A 25,957-nucleotide genomic window follows, 5' to 3' on the forward strand; every position below is an offset into this window, starting at 1 on the left:
CTATGAAAGAAAACATAAACTGACAGATAAAATAAATTAAAATTATGTAACATATAAAATATAAAATATTTATTTGTCAAATAAAGTACTGAATAAAAATTTATCTGAAAAATAAATTGTGTTTATTGTAGTGCGTTATTATGTTGTAGTTTATCTCGAAATCAAAAATGTAACCTAAATATTGTTGTTTAGTGTAGTTTAGAGACATGAATATTAAAAGATTTAATGAAATCGGAGAGTATGATCAGTGTGATGTTTAATGTTTATCAACTTAGTGCGAGAATATAATATTTGATGCAGAAATGAACATTTTAATTTTTGTAATGATGAACACTTTTTTAAAGGGTTAAGATTAAGTAAACCGACAGCGACCTATATTCTGAGAAAATATTGTAAATAGTTGTTAATAAATGATTATAAAAGTAGGTGTATACAGTAAAATACTTTTAGTACGTTAATTTGTTTGTTAAAAAAAAACAAATCGATATTTTTAACTTAAGACCGTTTTACTTATCAGTACAGAATTGATATATGAGTTATATTCAATTTTACAGAAAAAATACAATTCATACACAACAGACCTACTTAAAAACCATCAGTTTTAATAATTATTTTGTTTCTCAGTGTAACTATAACTTTACTACTGTTTTGAATGAGTTCCCCATTACTTTTCTACTGTACTAAGTAGTTTAACTGTCATTCTCCCTCCGAAATTTCTGTCCTACGAACATCAAAGGTACCGACAAAGCTTTCGCTTCTTGTTGGCTGATGTATTCTTTGATACGAATAAAAACGATCAAGAAATTTTGCATAGAGATTTTATTTACTATTTTTATTGGGAATTAACCAAACTATTCGATTTCCACTTCGGAAATCGTTCTGTGGTATATAGGTATATAACACATATTTCCAAAATATACCTCTTGAATAAATATAAATAACTTTTAAATAATATAACACATCACATTTAATTTTCAACAAACCATTTACACAATACCTACATTCCTTGTCTAGTTGTTAATATTGTTTTCCCTCAAGAACTTTCCCATTATTAGTTAATATTTGCAGTAAAACCAATGATCACCTTTTACCATAACAGTTTTTTAACTATGTTTTCTCAAAAATTTAATAACAATCCTTGTATCGGAACGTACGTAATCTTTATTTATTTAATTTCAATTTTACTAGATTGTTTTATCACTTAAGTTTTATTTAATTCATTTTAAAGTCATATTTAATAATCACACACATATAATATCGGCATAATTGCTGTATATTCCGCAGCATTTAATTTACTATGTACGGTTGACCTGAAGTTGCATAGCGAACTATAGTATGCGAAAGCGGTCGTTAGTAGTAAAATAAATTGATTATAAGTCTTATTCTTATTTATCTTTACCTATTTGAAATTTACTTACACAGGCAACATACCTATTCAAGATTATTAGATTATAGTCTGGCAAATAATGATCAAAGCGTGTCAGTAGCGGAGAAAGGGTACGTCTATAGTCAATATATATATAGTTTTCTCAGAGTTATAAGTACGTTGTGTGTTAGAAGCATACAGGTGTTTAACGATATATTGCTTCTGTTAAATATTGTTTAATTAAAAGTTCTCGCTAAACAGATAGGACTTGAAGCTAAAAAATATTGTCCAATGCAGGGATCCTCACTAGGATTTCTTTGAGAGCCTAATAGTTTGAATGAAATTTTCCTCAGGGCCGCAAGTACAAGTGGTGGTATGAAATAACTTTAAAAACTATATGACTACAACATAAGTTTATTACAAGTTACGTAAAAACAATATAATTATAAATTATATGGACTGTTTTGAATGAAAAAAGTAGGAAAATGTCTTTTACTTCACTCCAGGAATTTCAAGTCCTGAATTTGTTAATTCTTTGAAGTCGACGGGCGAAATCTTTCACAGCTCTCTAGAATGGCATCTATGTTAGCAAGTTGGAAAGAAACTGAAATTCTCAAAATGTTTTCAACGTTCTCACTAGTTAGTCTAAATCTGTACTTGTTTTTTATGAACTTCAGTTTACTGAATGTATATTCACAGACATATGTAGATGCAAAAATACACAAAATTTTCTGATCACAGTCAATTAAGTTAGGAAATTTGTCATTTTCAACTGCTTCCCAAAACTTATAGTGAGCTTTTTTCTTCAAAAATACTTTTGAGCTCTGTATCATTCTGAAGATCAATTAACTCATTTTTCAAATCCCTAGCTTCGTATCCAAAAATAAAAAGATGAGCTACATTTGCTGTTGTTATTGCCCAATGGGTTTTCCACCAAGCGAAATGGTTCTTGGAACTTCCTGAAGTCAATAAACCTCACAGACATTTCATCCTTTAGCTCTGCTAACAGCTTCAGTAGGTCAGAAATCTATTGACTTCCATCTGGATTTTCATCAAACAGTGCTTTAACGGAAGGAAAGCTGGAATAATCTTCATTTGACAATTCTTCAATATACATATTCAGCTTCTGCTCCAGTGAAAACACAATACTCATCATTTTCGTTACAATGTTATTGTAGTCTTCTTGCAATTTGGTCAATGTTTCATTCATAATGCTTATTGTATCAGTGAGAAATGCTACTTTAAGCCATCAACTAAAATTATGAGTATCAGGAAACTCTTTATTCTTTGTAGCTAAAAACAGAGTAATCTCATGTCGAATTCTGAAGAAACGTTCCAAAACTTTACCCTTACTCAGCCATCTCACTTCTGTGTGGTAAAGAATGTCCCCATATTGCGACATAAGTTCTTTCAAAAATTCTTGAAACTCTCTGTGGTTTAGTTCATTTGATTTTATGACATTCACAATCTTTACAAATGTTTTCATAAAACAGCTGAAATTTTCACCAAATTTAGCAGTTAAGCTTTCTTGATGAATGATACAATGAAAACTCAATAAATTATCATTTCCCAAGTGTTTTTTCAACAGCTGAACAAACCCTATATTTCGCCCCAACATTGATGGGCAACCATCAGTACACACAGAAAAAACCTTTTTCAAATCAATGCTATGCTCGTTAAAAAAATTTACTATTGTGTTCAAATAATCAATGCTTCGAGTTTGTCCAGTCATAGGAATCATGCCCAAAAAATCTTCTTTAAGAACACAATCCTTCGATACATACTTTACGAACCATAACAGTTGAGAAATTGCCGTTATGTCAGTGTACGAGTCGAGCGCAAGACTAAAATATTAACTTTTCTGCAGTTGATCGGTAAGATAAAGGGCAATATTTGCTGCTAAGTTCTGTGACCGTCTCATGGACGTTGAATTAGACATCTGAAGTTTTGAAACTTCATCTAATATTTGTTCATTATTAGCAAATTGTGAGAACAAAGTTTTGCAAACTGTGACAACACATTCTGTTACAATTTCTGCATCAGAAAACGGCTCTTTTTTGTTAAAATTTCCGGCCAGTGCCACTGTGGTGGGGGTAAAGATGACTAATGTGAAATGCGGTACAATGCATGGCGCCGCACTACACTACTGTAATCTGATCAAATACATAAATAGAAACATAATTATATTATCCGTCAAAAACAACGCTCGGGTGAAGTTCAGGTTTCACAGACACATCTACGATACCATGCAAGTTAAGCGGTTACAGCGAAAACTGTATTCAAATTCTTCATTTGGCCAAATTTTCAGTTTTTTATTGACGCTTGTAAAATGAAAGTATTTGCTTCGTTGCCTAGTTGCATAAATGTGCTAGTTAATCTGTTGTTTCTTTATTTTGCTGTGTAAACAGATTTCGGCAAAATGTCAGGACATTGATTAATTCCGCTATTAAATAAACAATCGTAGTTATTTAACACTCAAGAGAATTAAATTTTTCTCAATAATAAACTGCGAATCTTGATAATTGCGTTTCGTTCTGTTTACTGCCGTCAACACAATACATGGATAACTTCTTGTCGATGTATAACTTCTTTCAAATAAACACGTTTTGATATAATTTTAAAAGACATTAGGTACATACAGACCAAAACAAGCATCTGCGGTTGCTAGTACTTTTTCTATCGATAGACTAAATAATTGAATATCCTTCTGAAATAAAAAGATTATACTAATTTGAGAACTATGGAATAATGAGAACTTATTTTATAAACTAGATCTAATATATTATTTTTATTATTATAAGCAGAAATATATTCTACTGTTAAAATGTTAAGTGACCGCAAGGAAACACATTTTATTACGAGCCGTCAATGATCAAATTCAAAATTTCCGAGAATTCATGAAGGGCACGTGATTTCAGCTACATTTGAACACTTACGGCGCGTGATTTTTGATATAATAATAATAGTCTCCCGTTTTATACCGCTCGCGGCTTTGGGAGTATAGCAGGGTAGTCTGCTATATCTAGGGCCTACGGTATACAAGGAAGGTAACATGGCCAGTGCTACGCTTCAACCGCCTATTATTACCCCTGGTTTTACCCAAGGTACTCATTTTATTCAGGCTGAGTCGACCTGGGGCCTATAGACATTGTCAAAAATGTCTAGTTGTTCTTGCCGGCGGTAGGATTCGAACTCCGAACCACCGGCATGCGAGGCAAGCATCCTACCGCTTGCGCTACGCAGGCCCTACGGCGCGTGATTTTTGATTTATAGTTTTATTTAATATTTGTCAAACTTTAGTATAGGGGGAATGAGTCAATACTCACAATATTAAGTAGTTATTATTATTTAATGATAGTAAATTTTGGGCTACCGGTTTCAAGGCTTACAATATAATGCATCCATCATCAGGCCCTAGTATGTCAGTCTTATTTATATTAAAACTACAATACATCAGATACAGAAAAGCTCTATAAACTACAAGATATCAGATATAGGAAATCTCTATAAACTATAAAGTTTAGTTTATAGAGCTTTCCTGTATCTGATATCTTGTAGTTTTTAATACAAGTAAGACTAACCTACTGGGGCCTGATGATGGAGCATATATTGCAAGCCTTGAAACCGGTAGCCCAAAATTTACTATCATTAAATAATAAAAACTACTTAAGATTGTGAGTATTGACTTATTTCCCATATAGTATTATGGACTTACATTGGCAACCTTTTCATCATTTAATTATCAGAGTTTTCAAGAACCATATACAGGGTTAAATTTTTGCTATGAAAAAACGAACTAATTTTTTAAAGCCGGACATGGTTTTTTTTTTAGTTTGAATACATTAATTGATTAGGTTGTAGTAGTGTAACGTTTGACTAAAATAAATTCTGCTTTGGTTCCTTCAATTATCTTCTACATTTTGCTCTGTTTTTGTTCATATTAGTCCAAATTTTTTCGTGTTCTCTAGTTGTTTCCACATGTTGTCTGGTCTTCCTGTCTTTCTTTTCCCCTCTGGTTGGTATTCTTCCAGTGCTTGTCATACTATGTTGTTTTGATCTTTCCTCAAAGTATGGCCAATATATTTCCATTTTTTTCCTCGACTGTAGTAGATATGTTGTAAGAAGGGGGGACTTAACCCCAAAATGACTCTATGGTTACACACAAGAGTTATTAGACCCATGATAACCTATGGCTCGGTGACGTGGTGGACAAAGACGCAGCAAGTGGGAGAAATAAGGCTGCTAGGTAATACACAAAGGCTAGCATGCCTGTGTATTACGGGGCCATAAAAACAACTCCTACTGCATCGTTGGAAGTCCTGCTGAATCTACCACCACTTCATATCTTTATACAGGGCGAAGCCAGATCAGTGATGCACAGATTAATCCATAGTCAGCGACATATAAGCCATGGTACTGAGAACAGGAAGCTAATCGAGGAGCTAAAAGCCGATATTGTGATGGGGAAACCCATCGATGCAACAGCTACGAGATATAGCTTTAACAATAAGTTCACAATGAAGATACCAGGCAGGGAAGACTGGAATAAAGGTGTACCCATACAAGCTGCTGCTACCTGGTACACGGATGGCTCAAAAACATCGGAGTGTGGGAGCCGGCATAGTAGGGGCAAATCAAGGGATACATTTCCCGGTAAGTCTATCTAAGGATGTGAGAGTTTTCCAGGCGGAAATAAGGGCAATCCATCACTGTGTGGAAGAAATAGAAAGGCAGGAAAGAACGTTCTGTTCAGTTGCGATCTTCACGGATAGTCAGGCAGCGCTTAAGGCACTCAATCATGTAGAGGTCAATTCTAAGCTAGTATGGGATTGCGTGTGTGCCCTAAATAAATAGGAGACATATACATAACAATAGGTCATAAGGTCAATGAAAAAGCAGATGAAATGGCCAAATAGGGCTCATCAATGCCATTCATTGGACCGGGACCCTTCTGCGGCGTTGCAAAGTCAGTAACAAGAACGGCTACAAGGAAGTGGGTAGCTCACAAATCTCTGGAATGGTGGAGGAATTCACCAGGACAAAGAAAGGCGAAACAGTTCATTACAGAACATTTGCCAAAATTTACGGCAGACCTAATAAGCAAAAACAGAAAAACAAAAAACAGTCAAAGCCATAGTAGGTCTTCTAACAGGGCACTGTAAGCTGAATAGGCTCTTGAAGCTGATGGGATTATCAGATAATGACCTGTGCATATTCTGTCACCTCGAAGAAGAAACAGCAGAGCACATTTTATATCAGTGTGAGAGTCTGGCAAATGTACGGTTTCTTGCATTAGGAGAAGACCATCCACCGGCAAATAGCTACATGGAAGGTACAGTATCGAAGCTACTAGACTTTTTAAAAAGTGTCAGGCTAGAGAATGTTATCTAGGACTAGAGGACCACAATAGATCTGAAAAGGTCGCAGTGACATAGGCCAAAAAGCCACCTCTCTAAATCTAATCTAATCTAGTGGTCTTGGGGTTTCTCCCACATAAAAATTGTTGCATTCACAACGTATTTCCCAGTGTTTTTTGGTTTGTCTTTGGACAGAATAGATCTCAGTGTGTTGGTTGTCGTAAATGTTGTGCTAATATTGTATTTATTTCCAAAACTTTTTAATTTTCCTGCTAAACCCTTTATATATGGTATCGTTGTCATCTTCAATTCCCTTGTGTGAGCATCTCTGAATTGCTTTTGGTGTTATGTTGTTTCCTTTCTTCATTTCATTTTGTGAAATTCTTTGTTTATAAACAACAATGGATAATCAGTTTTTGTTAAAACCTTTGTTAACAAATTTTTTCTTCCTGAATTTTCCTTGAAACAGGTGTTTTGGGCTCTATCATATAATGATTTGATACTTCCCTTTTTAATATTTATGTTGGCGTTTGAATAGTAATTTAAATACCTGTTAGTTTTCGCTACTTTGGTTACATATCCTGTATCCTCCTTTGTGATTAACACATCCATAAAAGATAGTGAGCTGTTGTTTTCTTTTTCCATGATAAATTTGATTGATTCTTTTTTACAGTTGATGTCCATCAAAAATTTATTCAGTGCTCCTAATCAAATTCTTCCATGAAAATATCTGCTTATGTTGAAGATAATTAAGAACCCATGGTTGTTCTGTGTTTTTGTTGTAACGTGCTGATATTTATAAACGGAATAATAATATATAATAAATAACAACTACATAAAATATTAATAAATATTATTAATGTTATAAACAATATAAAACATTTAGTATTGTATATTGATTGTAAAAAAAAATAATTTCATTGATTTATGTATATAAATTTAAATATCTTAAGTAAGTATATTTTTATATAAATAAAATATCAAATAAAAATTGTATGTAAAAAGACTAAGAAGTGATTTTTTAAAATCAAAAATATTAATTACAGTAAATTACGTAAATATTATAAAAATATATTTTGGAATTTTTCATAGTATACCTTGAGTTTCCATCGAAACAAAATAAAAATCATAAAAAATGATTAACCATCAATCTTCTGAAAATTTTGGTTAATGGTTTGGAAAGATTGCGCAATTTTTGAAAAGATTTATATTTTAATTTAAGGAAATATTAGAACTCCATCAACACTGTACTGCACGTACTGTACTGTACATTTTTGTACTGCTATAAGTTGTTAAGTAAGTTGTACACATTTGGCGCAACTTGATGATAAAAAATATGATTTTACTTATCTTGTGAGAAAGCTGCGCAGTTAGTATCCGAAAGGAACTCACTCAGACCACTCTAAACTCATTCCACATAACCTCTGTGGAAGACCCTCAAGCTCATAAATGTCTAACCCCAAGCTGGACGTGCCCACTTTGGAGACGAGTGGCAGAGAACTAGTATTTTCGGCGGTCACCTGTCCAACATGCGAGGTGGGAACTTATTCCTACCTGCGTTCACTTACTCTCCCTCACAGGGATAACGGACGAGTATTCGTCTAGCAACGGGTGGAGCCCCACGCTATGGTTAGCGTGTAACCCTCATCTGGAGACGGATTCGTAGGGGCATTGGTTCTTCCAGAAAAGGATAGACTTCCTTCTGGACGTTGACAACGCTCAGTATGCGCGCTGCTCTACTCTAACCGGAGCTTGCTTAATAGTCAGCGGTCAGGGATCCCCGGGCTTTAAAAATATAATATTTTAATCGATTATTATTAATGGCAAATTTAAGGGCGAAGTGAAAAATTGACTTACATAAACATAAGATGATCAAGATTGATATAGTACTAATCTAGTTTTACGTAATCAGTGCTTCTGCTTCTACTGTAACAAAATATTTTCAGATGTAATGCTATGTTGAAACGGTTTATACGTACAATAAGCTTGATACACTAAAATGTCAACACTAAAGTGCCATTCAACATAATATTACACATCTCTACAATTTTTTTTAAATAATTCGTAGATTGGTTAAATGTATACTTGTTGATGTTGTGCAATGTAAGTATTAAATAAAAATAAAGGAATATTACAAAGTTATCTACCGTTAATCAAAACATATCTTTAAAACATTTTATGCAGAATTTTCCCTAAAATTAATCTAAATTTGATTAACATTAATCAAAATTCAATAGAAGCTAATAATTGTCGTATATAAGTGGTTTGCTGTTCATCTCTACTTGTTTGAATTCTTCTGTAATAAACAGGACAATCTAATGATATGCACTTGACTTCCATTGGGGATGATGTACAACTTTGGCAAACCTAAAAAGAAGGTTGATTATTAAGAAAACAAAACATAAAACCCAAAATATTTATAAGTTCCACATAATATCGTTCACTTGACATGTTTCGCTGTACAACAGTTTCCCAAGAAAATAAATTATAAATAAACTGCTCTTATTTCTCCGTTAGTGTCTCTGCACATCTTCAGTGGTGGCTTAAATTCTTTTTTGCGATATTCTATATCTTACATAACTTTATAGTTTCAGTACGTTTCTTTAATAATTAAAGTTTTTCAATAATCTTGTTTTGAAAATTCTATGTACGTTTTTCCTCTCTTCTTAATTCCTTGTAACCTTGTTGCTTATATAACCCTTAATAAGATTATATCTATATATGTTTTGTGATGTATATTGTAGCATTTATATTTCCTTTCGTATTTATTAAAACACCGAAAAGCATTTTGAATCTTTTTGCGTCGCTGAGATTGATAATATAAGCAATTTAAGTTTATTTATATAACAAAGATGGTACTTCTTTGATGTTGATTCCGCTTAATATTGCGCGTCAAACAAATATCCACTTAGATTAGCGAGAAAGTTATGCGGGGAGGCGAACGATTTTTAAAGATTATAAGATCACTAGACGATGGAACGCCAAAGCATTTGGTTTTATTGTTTGAGTCCGGATTTTTTTTTAAATTCGTTATTGTTTTTCGTAATTCGTTTTTGTTATCGGAAATTCAAGTTTAAAGTGATTTACTCTACAATAGACCACTATAGGAGTTGGTTTCATTGTTTAGTCCGGATTTTTCTTTTTCAAATTCGTTATTGTTGTTTGTTATTCGTTTTTGTCATCGAAATATAGTATAAAGTGACAGTAGCAGTTAAACGTGGAGTCTAAGTGAAGGTTAAGATTTTGATTCAGAAGAAATAGCTTGCGGCCTGTAGTTCTTCAAAGCCGGCAATTTTTTTTTTTTTTGGAGAGGTGAATTTGTTGAGTTAATCACCGATTTGTTGTGTTGTGCCCTATATGGGAAATTTTTAAAGCAGCGTTACAACAATTTGACAAGGTCCACATGGTTTTAAGCAGGAGCTTTCGAGAGGCTGAGTTTTGAAATGTGCAGTTTGTTGTCATCCAGGATAATCCGAAGCCCGAATCAGTGTCCTAACTGCCCAGGACTTTTTGTTGTTTTCCATGGTCGTTCCAGACCAGTTACAGTTTGTGTGGGACAGTGTTTTTGATTCAATTCCGATCCCAAAAACTTTCTTAAAGGAAATACATCAGCCAGAGTGATATAAGGTACTTTTTGTTAAAATTTTTCTAAGTAAAAACAGACATTTTTCATTAATAAAAAAATATGCTTTCATGACAAACTAAAAAATTGTAAATAAATGAAATTATAAGTTTTATGGATTAGCTAATTGCCATATTAGTTTTCTTTTAAATGCAATTAATTTTCAAATGCAATTTCAAAATTGTTTGATATTTCACTTCGACATATGACAGTTGGTATTATCCTTTTTCGGACATTTGGTACATAACCATAAATTTAAATTGTTTTGTTTAACGGTTAACCTCAATGTAAGCTCTGTTGAAAAATCTAGATATTTTCAGTTTAATAATAATTTAAATTCCAGTAAGTGTCCCCAACGTCTGGAGCTTGTTGTAAATCGTTACAAATAGCGACAATTGTAAGCTTTGTTAATAAATTTTGTTAATATTTGTAATAACTGTTGATGTGAAGTAATAATAAATATGTAATGTTTCTCTCTAAACCAAGAGTTGTAGAATTATTTCCTTTAACAAGATTTTCACCCTTTAATATTTTTTAGGAAAGAAAAGCCTTTCTTTCTATCCAGCAAGTATTTTTTTATTTCTTTCTTTGTAGTTGCCCCTATCCAGTCCCTCTTTTATTCATTTACTTACGACCCAGCTCTCCAACCAAACCAAGAGTGGCCGTTCGCAAACGTTTCGGTTTGTTTGCTTACCCTATCTCCAGCCCAAGAATTGCTCAGTCCCTACATTCAACCCCCTATAAGTGATACCAGTTTGCCAATGTGGTAGGCAAATTATAACCGCTACAATATATATTTATATTGGGTTAGTGCTTAAGTTAGTTTTTGAAGGTATGCAAGTTGACACAGTGTACGAACGTTCCAAATGTGTATTTCCGACTTTCGTTGCGTTTGACGTCATTGAAAGTTCTGTCCGGCTTCTCTGACTGTAGATTTTATAACAATGAAGGGAACAATAATAATGGAATTTACGGAACATAATTGATAACTAAACGCCCACCCCCTTCTTTATATGGGCTTAGGACCAGGACTAGCAGTTAATGAGCTACACGATTCAACCAGCACTTACTATAGGTGAGTTATCATTGCAAAAACCCGGTCGTGAAAACCTACCCTCCATGATAAAATAGTTTCCATTGTGATAAAATATCATACACCATTTTGCTTTGAAACATAAAAAAAAACATCACCCAGTATCCAGGGTTTCACTTTAGCCTCTTAAATATTCTTTACTCTTTTACACACAGGTACCTATAGTTTCGGTTGCCTTTGTAGCTACCCCTATCTTACTATAATTTGTTCGTTAATTTTTAAACTTACCATTAGAATATTTTGTGAGTTCTTTTCCCAATTTCTCATTTTTTCCATAAGAGTGACCATTGTAGTTTGCGGTCGAGACTGACACTGTTCACATATACCTATTTGTGTCTGTTCTTCGCAGGAAACGCAATTAGATGTAGAAAAATACTGTGATATAGTACTTTTTTTCTTTGGTGTAGTAGAACCAGGTAAATACTGAGTCTTTTTTCGCGGCATTTGATTAAACCTTAAACAAATAAAGAAATGTAAACATTTAATAATTTTACAAGTTCTATCTACATTATGCATAGTTTTTCCAACCTTTCCTTAACCTCGTTTGAAGTACATTATAAAAAAATATAGTAATGAAGTTTTTATTTCGATATGATTCGAAGATTTCATGATTGCAATCTAAAAATCTCTCGTTGGATTCGAAGTTATCAGCAGTATATTTTGTTTGATTATGTTCTTAATAAAAGTTTACGTATAAGTGGTTTATAAAATTTATTGGTATATGGGAATTAATTCTGCAAAATAAAAACTCTAGAAATATTGATTATTGCCAATTTTTATATACATAATAAAAAAAATCTATTATTAATACCCAAAAATATCGTCTAATATATAAAGCTGACAATTACTGGTAATAATGCAGTGTTGTATAACACGAATTCTTTATACTGCTTGAAGCAATTATTGGGTTTCCAACAAACACGTCGTTAGAGGGATTTCTAATGTAGATGAGTGGAGTTTTATCAGCCCTTATGTTTTAAGTTGTAATTTGTTTGGATATTTTGAAATTTTAATATTTGTTAATTTAGTGTTAATGTTTTTAATACTTACCAAATATTAAGGTCTACACCAAGCAAATTAAAACACCTATTGATAGCTGGTATTATAACCCTTGTAATATAATATTGTGCATTGGGTTTTAAAGAAATATCGTTGATTAGATCTCTAGGGCTTCGTACTAAACGTATTAAAGGTAGTCCTGGAGGTCCGTTGATTATTACGTAAGGTACACGCTCTCCGCTTCTGGGTTCGTTTCTCCTATCTACAGCAGTCCATTTTCTAAAAAATACAAAATTTGATGACTAATCAGATAATAGTTAAATATATGAAAGTACTTAAAAAATTTAAAAAAGATTGTCTTAGTTTAGACCTTAGATTTCATTAGTAAGTTTATAAGGCGGCTGACAGATAAAAACAAAAAATAATACGATGATGTTCCTATCCAAATAATTAGAGTAGTCTGTGCAATAATACTGTCTTAAGTTTTCTTGCAACTTTTATGCTGATGCCAAGTTGATACTTTTTCCCCATCTAAAAAGCCTATTTTCCTCTAAAAAGTCTGCCCAGAGAAGTTTTCACTTCAATAAAACATTTTTTTAATTTCAATTAATAAAAAATTAGTGGTTTCATGAGGTAAGTTCAAATAGGTTAAAAGGATAATGCCATGAAATTTCAGATCAACTAATAATAAATTAAATAAAAACAAGGATACTCAAACTAAAAACTGATGAAAATGGACAAACTTATATTCAATTTATTGTAAATTTTCATAGAAAACTAAGAAATAATCGTCTAATCTGGTACTTAGAACGGCACAAATTAATGAATCTATTCTATTATAGTCAGAACTCAAATCAAATAGATGTACTATGGACAATCTGGTTACACCAGAATCTGGTTACACAAAAATTAGGTAATCGCCGTTGCTCTGGGTGTAGAAAGTGCATCCGATAAAACTTCGAAAACAATAGTGCTAGAAGACCTAATGACCTCAAATTAGAAGGTAACATATCTGCCTTTATTTTTACAGATGGAACGTTATAAATGACTACAAATGGTAAAAGGTCTGCACTACAAGCTGTAGAAAGTGAACTATTAAAATGCTCTGTTCTTAGTACTACCTTATTCTTTATATGCATCAATGACGTACATATATTAGAGAGTATCTATACTTGGTCAGTAAGAGTGGGATTTAGATTTTCATCGTCTAAATCTGCCGTAATTAATTTAATGGAATTCCATATTGCCCACTACCAAGGGATCTAAAGAGAAGGTATTACCTAGATTCTACCACGTTCTTATCAGATCCAAACTAGATTATAGTACCATACTTTATATTTCCGCCTGTAACTCTCTCTTAAACTCCCTTAATATCCTCTAAAACACGCCTCTTGTGCTTAGACAAGAGTACTTTTTATATTATTTATAATTTTTTTGAAATAATTTTATTTAATTATTTAAAAATTTTTATAATAATTTTATTTAATTATTTAAAAATATTTATAATTTTATATAATTTTTTATAATTTTATATAATTTTTTATAATTTTATTTAAGTTTATATAATTTTATTTACTTTTATTATATATAATTTTAATCTGATTTAATTTTATGTAATTTTATATAATTTTATTTAACTTTTACAAAAAATTTTATAATTTTTTATGATTTTTTGTAATTTTATTTAAGTTTATAGAATTTTATTTAATTTTATTTATATATATTTAATTTAACTTAACTTAATTTTGGTTAATTTTATTTAATTTTATTTAAATGTATTTAATTTAATAAAATTTTATGTAATTTTATAAAATTTTATTTTAATTTTTTATAAATTTATTTTTTATTATTTTTTGATTTCTTTATTATTATTAATTATTTCTTATCGGTAGTTATTTACCTAGTTAGTTCTAAAGCAGGAACGCAAGCTCCAGGTCGATATCCGGCAGCTCCTCTATATTCTTTGGCAAAAGTTAAATCCTGTATACTCACTCTACACGCGATTATTTTGTTAAACTGTTTTAATACATAGTTTTTCACCAAGCTGACGTCTTTGGTTTCAAAAAGAATTCGTAAGCATTTTTCTAACATCTACAACAAAAATATGAATTAAGATCATTCGCAACGATTTTGTTTAAAAAAGCATTTAGAAATTAATAATAATATAACAAAGCTTAAAGAATGGTACAGAATTTTTGAACATTTTAATTAATGCCCACAACAGTAGAGACAGAAAAAGGTGAAATGCATAAAGATGATACCTTACTAACAGCAGGACAACCGTCTCGTCTAACCGTTTCAATACCTTTTGCTTGATACTCAGGTTCTTTCTGATCAGGACTTTCATACATATAACCAACATAGCGTTTCTTTGTTTGCAATATGCAAGGCTGGTATACTTTTTCCAGCTTTAATTTAATTGGATCTGGATTATCATTAGTGACAGCATCTGCGATCTTTTTTCCAATTTCGAAAGCATGCTCCTTCGTCCTTCCGGGTACCATAACAAATAAAGAATCAGTATCTCCATAAACAACTCGTGCACCCCATTCAGTAGTACTTTCTACCATTTCTATTGCTCGTTGTAGTGTCTCTCTACCTGTCAAAATACAGATAAATAAATAAATTGATGGAAATGAATTTAAACCACAAACTTTCAAATTGGTGTATACAATCATTTGAGAAAGAAATCGTTAATAACAAATTAAAACATTATACACTTATTTGTTTTTGGGTAGTAATGTATTTTTTAATATATGGGCAAAAATAACTAAAAATACGATGGTTTGTAGCCAAGAAAACGATGGTTTGTAGAGTAACATGACCAGATTAGCTGCAATCTGAAAGAGGTATATATCGAAAAATTAGAGAAATATGGGGAAATCTAGGGGTATTAGTAAAAGTTTCTCGAACATTTTGTATGGGTATTTAAATACGGTTTTTGGTTATTAGTTAGTCTGTAAATAGATTTTAACAAGCAATTGTACAAGTAAATAAATGTTTTAAATAAATATTGTATATAAATCGAACTGTGCATTTTAAAGAAGCGTACAAATATTAATAAAAATAACAAGGGTCTGGCCCATCAAAGTAGCAAATGACATTAGTTGGTCAAGGACGACGATTTACAAGTAATAATCTGCGAAATGGAATCGTCAAAGAAGTGACTCTTATTGTCTGCTAATCCTGCCCTGTTTCAGACACAATTAAACCATATATGAATCGGTTTTAAACGAGCAAAACTAGAAACAATCAATCAAATGGAAGCAAATCTAATACAACTGTATTAGAAGGAAATTTAATACAACTATATTAGAAGCAAATCTTCTTTTTGTAGTGCCTATCCGTTTCGAATGTTGGCGACTGCTCTGAACAGATTTGTGGTTGTTGTGTTAAACCACGTACATAGATTTTTCAGCCAGGAAATCCATCGCTTTCCTGGTCTTCGTTTTCATTCTACTTTTCCCTGAAAAATTAATTGCAGCAACCCATATATTTCGCTGTTTCTCATAATGTGACCTAGGTGTTCATTTTTTTCTGTTTTTATTGTGGTTAACAGCTCTTTTTTATATTCTTAATAAAACATCCTGATTAGTAACGTGGTCGGTATAAGATATCTTCAGGATTCAACGATACAGTCACCTTTCGACAGCCTCAATTTTCTTGCAGGTAGCGTCTGTGAGAGTCCACGACTCAACTCCGTGTAACAGTATAGGAAAGATATAACATCATACTAATGCAACATTACAATACTAGATTTACTTCTATTTGATTATTTTAGAATGCACTACAAGCCCTTAAAGATTCTCTTCTGGATGGGACATTCTGTAACGAACTTCGCTTTCATAAACGAAAGACTAATGTTAATTCAGTTAAATACCCACCCAGTTAAACTTATTTTTACATATAACAAGTGGTTTACCTTTACTGACCACGCTATCTCCAAGTTCTACAGCAGGCATTCTCCCGCTAAAGTTGGCAGCAGTGTACCCGTAAGTAACGTTAGCAATCAGCTTTAATCCTAGCTGACGATTATGCAGAACCTTCTGTAAAATTTTATCTTCTTTGTTCTCTTTCATCGCATTCTTTACCATTAACCTGGTATCTAATATTTCACGTAACATTCTTGGCATAACACCGTCTCTTACTTCTTTTTTAACGAATGCTGCTCCACAAGGTGAAAAATTTATTTGATTCCTAAAAATATATTGAATTTAAACTATACTGAGACAATGTTATTTATGTTAAACAAGTATTTCAATGTAATTTATATGGTTCGTAAGAATTTATGAATAATTTCGATGGGTTAATGCTGGTATATTGACATATCGGTATAAAGATTATGATGATCACCCTTTAATCATAAGTGGTTACGCGTTATTAACAACAAGTGCGAAGAAATAATTAGTCAAGAGCAGTTCGGGTTCCGGAGATGCCTTGGAACTAGAGAAGCACTATTTTCTATGCAAACACTCCTTCAACGATGTTGGGAGGTAAGAAAACCCGTATATATGAGCTTCATTGATTTTGAAAAGGCATTTGATCGCGTTCAGCATACCAGACTAATTACCGCCTTGCAGAGCATCCAACTAGATGAGAAAGACATCAAACTTATTGCCAAACTTTACTGGAACCAAACAGCCATTATTAATACCAACAACAGAGAATCAAAGCCAATCAGTATTGAACGAGGCGTAAGACAAGGCTGTATACTATCTCCCACCCTCTTTAACGTGTATTCTGAGAATCTATTTAGGGAAGCTTTAAAAGATCAAAAATGAATTATCATAGGAGGAGAAATAATTAACAATATACGGTATGCCGACGATACTGTGATTCTAGCTGAAAACATCGACGATCTGCAGGAGCTAATCAATAGAGTTGACATGGAATGCACAAATTGGGGACTGTCGATAAATATCGATAAAACTAAATACATGGTGACCAGTAAAGTGGATATCGGCGCAACCCAAATGATATTAAACCAACAACCGCTGCAGAGAGTTCAGAGATTCAAATACCTTGGATGTTGGATTACCCAAAATCTAGATCCATCCTTCGAAATTCGATGTAGAATTGAACAGGCAAGAAACTCATTTCAAAAATTCAAGCCTCTATTATCCAATAACTCATTAAATTTGGAAATCCGTGAAAAGTTTACAAGATGTTACGTGTGGTCTGTACTTTTGTACGGATGTGAAACTTGGACTTTAAACGCCGATATCATGAATAAAATCGAGGCGTTTGAGATGTGGTTGTATCGAAGGATACTAAAAATTCCATGGACCAGCAGAACCAGAAACGAAGAAGTTCTTCGAAGAATGGGACATCAACGAACTCTATTAAATATTATTAAGAGGCGTAAACTAGAATATCTTGGACATATAATCAGAGGACCAAGATATGAGTTCCTTCGGCTAATTCTCAACGGTGAAATCGAAGGAAAGAAATGGATAGGACGGAAGAAACTCTCTTGGTTGAGGAATTTGCGGCAGTGGACAGGTTTGACAGCGGACCAATTGCTACACGTAGCGCAAGACCGAGATCAGTATAAAAATATTATAAGCATGGTAGTCGCCGACGTTCCGTAGGGATATGGCACTCTAAGAAGAAGAAGAAGGTTACGCGTTCAACAAGGTAAAATATGTTTTTAAAAATTCTTTACGAGGAAAATTAGAAACTAAGGAAGCTTTAGTGATGTCAGGTGTCAAAAATAAAAAGATTAAAAATGTAAAATTAAGGGCAAATACAAAAACAATTAAGGACTAAGCAATACATAGACAAAATGCATATATAAAATACAAAAATGGAACATAAATTAAAATATTAACATATCATAGATGGATTACATTTTGTATATTTTAATATACTATATGAAATATAGTACAAAAAGAAGTTTTTCGTTTTTTGTGCTATTTTTTTACTAGTACCACCTATGAAAGTATACAAGATTTTACCTTTTTGACCTTAACCTTGTGACACCTCACATCACTGAGGCTTCCATAATTTATAATTTTCCTCCTTAAAACACTTCCAAAAAACATATTTTACCTAGTTGAATGCACTACACACTACCCTCAACAACTTATGCTGGATGAGTAATCATAATCCATGACGTATACCAGCATTTTAATCGATCAAAAGCAATCAAATTCTAATACTTGGCATAACTTTTAATATATTTTCATGTTATTCTAGCTAAGAAGTTTTGTACTTACGTCCTGAGAATGTGGTGGATAATTTAGATTAAGAAACTGGGAAGTAGATAAATTGAAAAAGAAAGAAGTAAGAAGAAGATTTGTACAAAAAGTAAATACAGAGATGCAGGTCAAAGAACAACAAATGGAGGAACAGTGGAAAAAAATCAAACAAGGAATAAACAATGTAGCAGAGAAAGTGGTTGGCAAAATGAAAAATAAAAGAAGAAATAATTGGTTTGACGATGAGTGCAAATTAGCGGTGGAAGAAAAGAATAAAACAAGATTGAAATGGTTAAGCACACGCAAAGAAAAGGAACGAGAAAAATACAAAGATCAAAGGCAAAGAAATTATTTAAATCGAAAAAAAAATTAAAAAGTAGAAGAAATTATGCACGAGATGGAAACAGAAAATCGAGGATACAACTTAAAACCATTGTACCAATACTTAAAACTAGGTAACCGAAAACGGAGAGCTAATATAGCTATAGAAGCAGAAAAATGGAAAAAGTATTTCGAAAAAATATATTAAGAAATGGATAGAGAAGAAAGAGAAACAATAACGAACAAGGAACAAGATGATGAAGAAGAAGAACTGACCTATACAGAAGTGAAAGAGAAAATATGCAAAACAGGAAAACAGCGGCAGAAGACGGAATATGTGCAGAACATAAAATACAGCGGGGAGGCACTATACAGAAAGATTTACGAACTAATACAGAATATATGAGCAAAGAAATAATGCCCGAAGAATAGAAGAAGGGAATTATAATGACAATCCCAAAACAAGGAGACCATAGAATAGCAAAAACCAGCGAGCAATTAATTTACTGAATGTAACATATAAAGTAATGACTGGTATAATTAGAGACAAACTAACGATATATACAGAACAAAGCATAGAAGGTTACCAGTACGGTTTTACCAATGATAGAGACAACATACGATTACGACAGAGAAACACATATACGTTTCCTAGACTTTAAACAGGCGTTTGAAAAACTAAACAGAAGAAAAATGATCAAAGACTTACAAGAGAGTAATATACCAAATAAAATTATAAGAATAATAGAAATTACAATGCGAGATTCCTAAGCAACAAGAGACACCGGAAGAGAAAGAACAGAAATAATAAAAATAAAAATGGAGTAAGACAAGATAATAAAAAAAGCTGTCAAACGCAGGAACTATAAACAAGAATGCAGTACAAATAATAGGATATGCGGACGATATAACCATAGTAGCGACAGTCGAAACACAAAAATGAAAATCTACAAAACGACTATAAGACCAATAGTAGTATATGTTGCAGAAACATTTACATTAACAATAAGCGAAGAAGAGCAATTGAAAGTTTTTGAGAGGAACATTATCAAAAAAATACTGGGACCAAAGATGGAAAACGAAGAGAATGCAAGACAATGGATGAATCACGAAATACAAGAATGGATGGGTCAAGAGAACATAGAGTAATAAAAGCACATAGAACTAGATGGTATGGACACATAATGAGAAGAAGAAAGAGCAATCCGTTAAGAATTATAACGGAATGGATATCACCAGGTAAAACCAGAGGCTAATATATATATATATATATATATATATATATATATATATATATATATATATATATATATATATATATATATATATATATATTGTTATGATGTATTGTTTGTGAATGATGAGCAATGAGTATTTTTAATAATATAGGGTTTTTATCGCGGTTCTCAAAGAATTAGTTTGTAAGTACTTTTTTAAATTATTTTTATTATATCTATTATGAAACACACATATATATCTAACCTAGCCAATGTAAATTTAAAATAAACTATCTTTAAATTAAAATTCTTATTAAACTAATTAAATTCTATAGACAATGTAAAATTTAAACAAACTATCTTCAAAATTGAAATTGTTATGACACTAACTAAATTATATTAACAAAATTTTGTACCTTTCTGTCACTGAATGCCTAAATGAACTGTTTTCCACTATATAGATTCTAATCACCACTCAATGTCTTCGTGCTTCGGTTATCCTTGTTTTTGTGAAATTACTTTTTCCAATTATCAGCTTCCACCAATTTAAAATATATTTCTTCTTAAGCATTTATAAACCACCAAGCAAACCAGCAAACAGCATTTATATTTATTCTTCTTTTCAATATACCATTATCCAATCACAATATAATTATCATAAGTTGATTTATACTAATCTCCAATCATAATATAATTTTTAATTTCTTCCAATATCCAACCAATATTCTTCTAATATACTTTCCAATATTATCAAATTTTAATACTAAATCACCGATTATTACATACTTTATACTTTCTTCCTAATTCTGACTAAACTGTAACTGATCTGAATTCTTCTTACTAACTGAATGAACTCTAACTAACTTTCATACTAAACTGGCTATCTTGAATCCAAATCACCGAGTATTTATACCTTTTCAATCTTCCAGAACCATCTGGTTTGAAATCCTGTTCGATTTGTTCTATTTCCTCTATACGAATGTTCTCGAAAAAGTATCTCTTCGATCCACAGACATAACCATTATTCGAGAATGTTCTACCGTAAACAAAGGTCAATTTCTGTATTCTGGAGAATTCTTTAATTTTCTATTGATAATTTTGTTGACATTTAGGCTTTTCAGATCAGAATATACACTTAAATCAGTAACTTAACACTCTAATTTAATAAACTACACATTTTAAACAACATATTATTATAACCCCACTTTATATTCGTAATTATTATTTAAACGTCACTTTAAAGAGTATTTTTGGTTGCCTAGTCACATGGCTCACTTAAATATATCTACAACATTATAATTACTAAAATAAAACTTTTTTTACACTTATTACATGCTAATTTCTTTAAAATGCCCTCACATAAATAATTTTTATTAAATTCTCTAGTATATAACTTCTTAAAATAACCAAATACTTTTTATATCTAATATTATTAAAAGTGTCTACATTTTTACTATTTACACTAAAAGTGTAAAAGTATCTAAGTAAAAAGTAATGGCATGTCTCGCATATATATATATATATATATATATATATATATATATATATATATATATATATATATATATATATATATATATATATATATATATATATATATATATATTTATATATAAATGTTTTGTTAGATAACCATTTTTTTTGTTATAAATCGAATATAAAAAGAGGTGCTGTTATAGAAAGATAGAAAATAATCGAATAAAAGAAAAAAAATAAATATAATATTCAATTGTTATAGGTGTCGGTTTATCCAGCGTCAGAAAAATCGCTAAAGAGGGTCGTGAGGTTGAAAATGGAGAAACCCCCGGATTCTCCACACCTAATAAACGACAAAAAATTCCTCAAAAATACAGCTAGATCCATGTGATTAAAGTATATTACGGAGACAAATATATGATTTTCATCTTCGCGATAAACGATAAAAACAAAAAACGATAAAAAAAACGATAAACGAAAAAAAATTAAAAAAATTCACCAAAAATTTGTAAATGAATTCAAATATGCAGGAAGTAGAGAAAGTATGAGGATGGAATTCCACAAACTTGGGTTTCGCTGGAAAAAACAGTCGACAACAGAAAAATGTTGATAGAGAAACACGAAATTAGACATTTAAGGCTGCAATATCTGAGGAAAATCAAGGAAGTAAGATATTTAAGCAAATTGCAAAAAACAATTAGTGTGATACCAGTAATAATGGACTTAAAAACCAATGTCAAAAGGGCAACGTTTAATTATTGTTGGGACAGGAAATGAACAAGGTTTTATTCCTGGTTCTTATTTGAGGTGGAAGTCGACGTCAAAATCTGGAGACTATCATGATGACATGAACTATGCAAATTTTAAAAAATGGTTGGAAGAACATCTTTTGTGTAACTTGCTTCCGAATAGTGTAATAGTGTTATTACACTTACTGTTACATTACTCCGATAATACGCCATACCATAATACACGGGAAGATAAATGTCCCACATCCGCATCGAAGAAGAATGTTATGCAGGTATGGCTTCGGGAAAGAAATATTGCATATACTGCCTCTATGTTAAAACCTGATCTCTATAACATAATAAAATTGCATAAACTTATGCAATGTTATGTAAAATATGCAATCGATAGAATTATACGAGCACAAGGACATGATGTATTTAAACTTCCACCATACCATCCAGATTTGAATCACATTGAAATGGTTTGGGCAACTTTGAAATCATATGTGGGAGCCAGAAATGTAAACTTTAAAATTTACGTCTATCCAGCAGCTGTCGGACGAATTTTTTCAAACCTTTCCTGTGGAGGAGTGGAAAAAAATAATAGAAAAAGTTATCGCAACTGAACGTGAATTGATATCAAAGGAGCCACTAATTGATGTAGTCGTGGATCGTATTGTTATTAATCAAGACGAAGATTCAGATAGCGACGATTTACAATTAAATTCCGACAGCGAAAAGAAAATAGCGACCTTGATGATATTTGAAAATAAAAACAGGTAAATCTATCTTTATAAGCTTATTTCCACAACCGTTGGAAACAATTTATTTTAACTAAATATCGCAATTCTCAGTATGAAACAAATTTAGCTTTCTAATTTAATAGACTTACATTCATTCAGTTCATTTTATTGATTACGACTAATAACTTCAGAAAATAACATATTTTATCAATTACCTCAAACATTTTATCTTTGATATTATTGCTCTGATATTAATAGGTATAATTATAAACTCATTACAGTAATTATGGAGTATTAATATTACAGTTCAGTACCTCTAAAATAATTCGATTAGGCAACACCGCATCAACCAACGTCTGTCGTGTCTGGTCGTGTCAAATCGTCACCGTTGCAGTTAAATCTGTTTAGCTGTAATTTATATTTTATTTTTTTACCTTTCTAGTAGTTTTTTTAAACGACTTCGAGAAACTTTTAACTGAGTAGCACCAAACGTAAAAGGTCCACTTTTCCCAAGACTCTCCACTCGCCCTAGACATGTAGTAAAACAGTAATTATAAGCAATAATTATTGATGGATAAAGGCTTTGGAAATCCAAAACTATTACTGGATCAGTATAAAGTTTTGATTCGGGTTCCATAACCAACGCTATATACTCTGGAGCTTTCATATGTGCCCTTTGTTGAACACTGGGAGATACTGCTATAAAATTTAAAGGTTTTGCCAGTCTGAGCATCATAGACTCAACTCGAAATTGGCTACCTCTGGATAAAACTTCATAAAACTGTATGCCAAATAACCTAAAATAAAATAGGCTGTATTTATTTTCCGTGCCATTGTCAAAAATTTCTGTGTAATTCAAGCTTAGAAATTAAAAACAAAATATTAATAAAAACTATTAAACTACATTCGTTTTACAAATTCCCATCTGTCAATAAACGCACGTGAAAGCCAAAAAGGGTCGTACTGAGGTATATTATATGATTTTTAAAAATATTTACTTTTGAAACTATTCGTGTAAAAATTTCTTGAAATTTAATCACTGTGAGCAAAATTTAATGTTCCATTGAAGGAAAATGTACTAAAATAAAATATTCATTAACTGAGAGATACATAACAAATAAAACATTTTGAATAAAAAAAGCAACACGCTACAATTTGAATTTAAACAGACTGTCAAGTTTGGATCCGTAACATGAGAATCCGTCTGGCTTAAGGCAATAAATTATATTTAATAGCCTCTTGACGAATGAGAGGGCAAATATCAACACGTGTTCATGTTTACAGATGGGAATTTGCTAAATGAATATACTTTAGACATAAATTTTATAAAAAAAAAATTAACAGTTTTAATAAGCATAACAGCGATTATTTTAAAACTCACACACAAAAATGATAAATTGATTAATTGAAAGCGGCCACAAATCTCAATGAAATGCAATAAGGTAGAAATTCTCTCTTCCTTTGGACTATATCGACTATGCAAACGTGCAACGAGGAAGTATTGCTGATACTGATCATGAAAATCGGAAACCAAGATCCGGCAAGTGAAGATAAACAATAGAATGCAAGGATTCCTTGTACACTTCCCGTCATATAAAACTGGTATACTTTTTTTTCCCAATGTAAACCTGTGTTCAGACTGGATACAATGGTCCGTGAATCAATTCGTTGTTGCCATTACAGATAACGGAATTGCACAAAATCTAAATATAAAAAATAACGTTCAAAAATGTATAAAGTTTTTAGATAGGTATTATTTTTATCATTAAAAACAAAAAACTGTATCTAATAAATTAAATAACCAAAGATAGGGTTGAGCTAATATCCAAAATGTTTGAAGGGAATATTGGAATGCATCTACTGTAATTTTATACTTCAATTACCTACCGAACACGAACTGTATTAATAAGTTTAGTAACAGGCAAACTACCATTAAATTATTATTTATTACAAGAACAATAAATGTGAAAAATTAACATTATACTTTACCCTACGTATTATAAACTATAAAATATCCGGGACGAAAAAACGCTTTATAAAACGTGACAGTTACAATCCAATATCTCACTGTAATGTTTTATTATAATAATTTATTAGATTGATTATCATTATTTTTGAATTAAAATATTTTCATAAATTATAATAAAACACAAATCAATGTGTGGGTACTTAATTGAGATTATGGAAAATTACAATAGTAATAGAAGAATTTTTTAGGATGCATGTTTAAATAAATGTGACTGACTGATAGATAATGCTCGATAATGTTTTAGTTTTTAGTATACTCAAAATTGGCGGTCTGTCGCACAGCCCTGCTTTTAGCTGGTTTCATATAATATTTTCGTTGAACTGGCAACAGTGCCCTAGAAATTAGAATGACACATGTGACAAGATCAACGTACACAACTTAAAAAACACGATTTTTGGTTATAAGAGTTGTACCAGTTTTTTATGACGCGAACGGTACGTCAACAAGCAAAAGCTTTGCAATAAGACAAATACAGCCATAAAAATAGCAAACCTGGAATGTAAGAAGTGTATTCTCTTCAGGAAAATTGAATAACACATTAGAAATGGACAGATTGGGTAGAGGTGTATTAGGTATGAGTGACATGCGACGGGCATGAAATGGAAAATGTCTCACAAACAATAATAACATATTCTATTATGCCAGTAATCACAACACAATTCATCAATATGGAGTTGAAACCATCACCTTAAAAAAATTGAAAGATGCTGCACTAAGCTTTACTCCTTTTTCAGCGCAGGATATTAATACAACTGAAGAATAAACCAAACCCAATAAAAATATTATACAAATATACGCTCCTACAG

The 25,957-nt window shown here is 31.6% G+C and overlaps 1 protein-coding gene across 2 annotated transcripts in view; it reads right to left on the reverse strand.

The window, feature by feature from the left end:
* Positions 1-7,633: 7,633 nt before the first annotated feature.
* Positions 7,634-25,957, reverse strand: part of PolZ1 (DNA polymerase zeta catalytic subunit) — a 62,554-nt gene continuing 44,230 nt past the window's right edge. For both annotated transcript variants that reach the window (XM_072535080.1, XM_072535079.1), the window contains 7 exons: positions 23,557-23,919; positions 16,360-16,634; positions 14,699-15,036; positions 14,338-14,528; positions 12,489-12,716; positions 11,667-11,892; positions 7,634-9,090 (listed from right to left, as the gene is read on the reverse strand). In XM_072535080.1, the coding sequence (XP_072391181.1) occupies positions 8,947-9,090; positions 11,667-11,892; positions 12,489-12,716; positions 14,338-14,528; positions 14,699-15,036; positions 16,360-16,634; positions 23,557-23,919 (1,765 nt within the window). In that variant the 3' untranslated portion in view covers positions 7,634-8,946. The remainder of the gene's footprint in view (positions 9,091-11,666; positions 11,893-12,488; positions 12,717-14,337; positions 14,529-14,698; positions 15,037-16,359; positions 16,635-23,556; positions 23,920-25,957) is intronic.

The sequence above is a fragment of the Diabrotica undecimpunctata genome, chromosome 6 (assembly GCF_040954645.1).
Source record: "Diabrotica undecimpunctata isolate CICGRU chromosome 6, icDiaUnde3, whole genome shotgun sequence".
Lineage (NCBI taxonomy): Eukaryota > Metazoa > Arthropoda > Insecta > Coleoptera > Chrysomelidae > Diabrotica > Diabrotica undecimpunctata.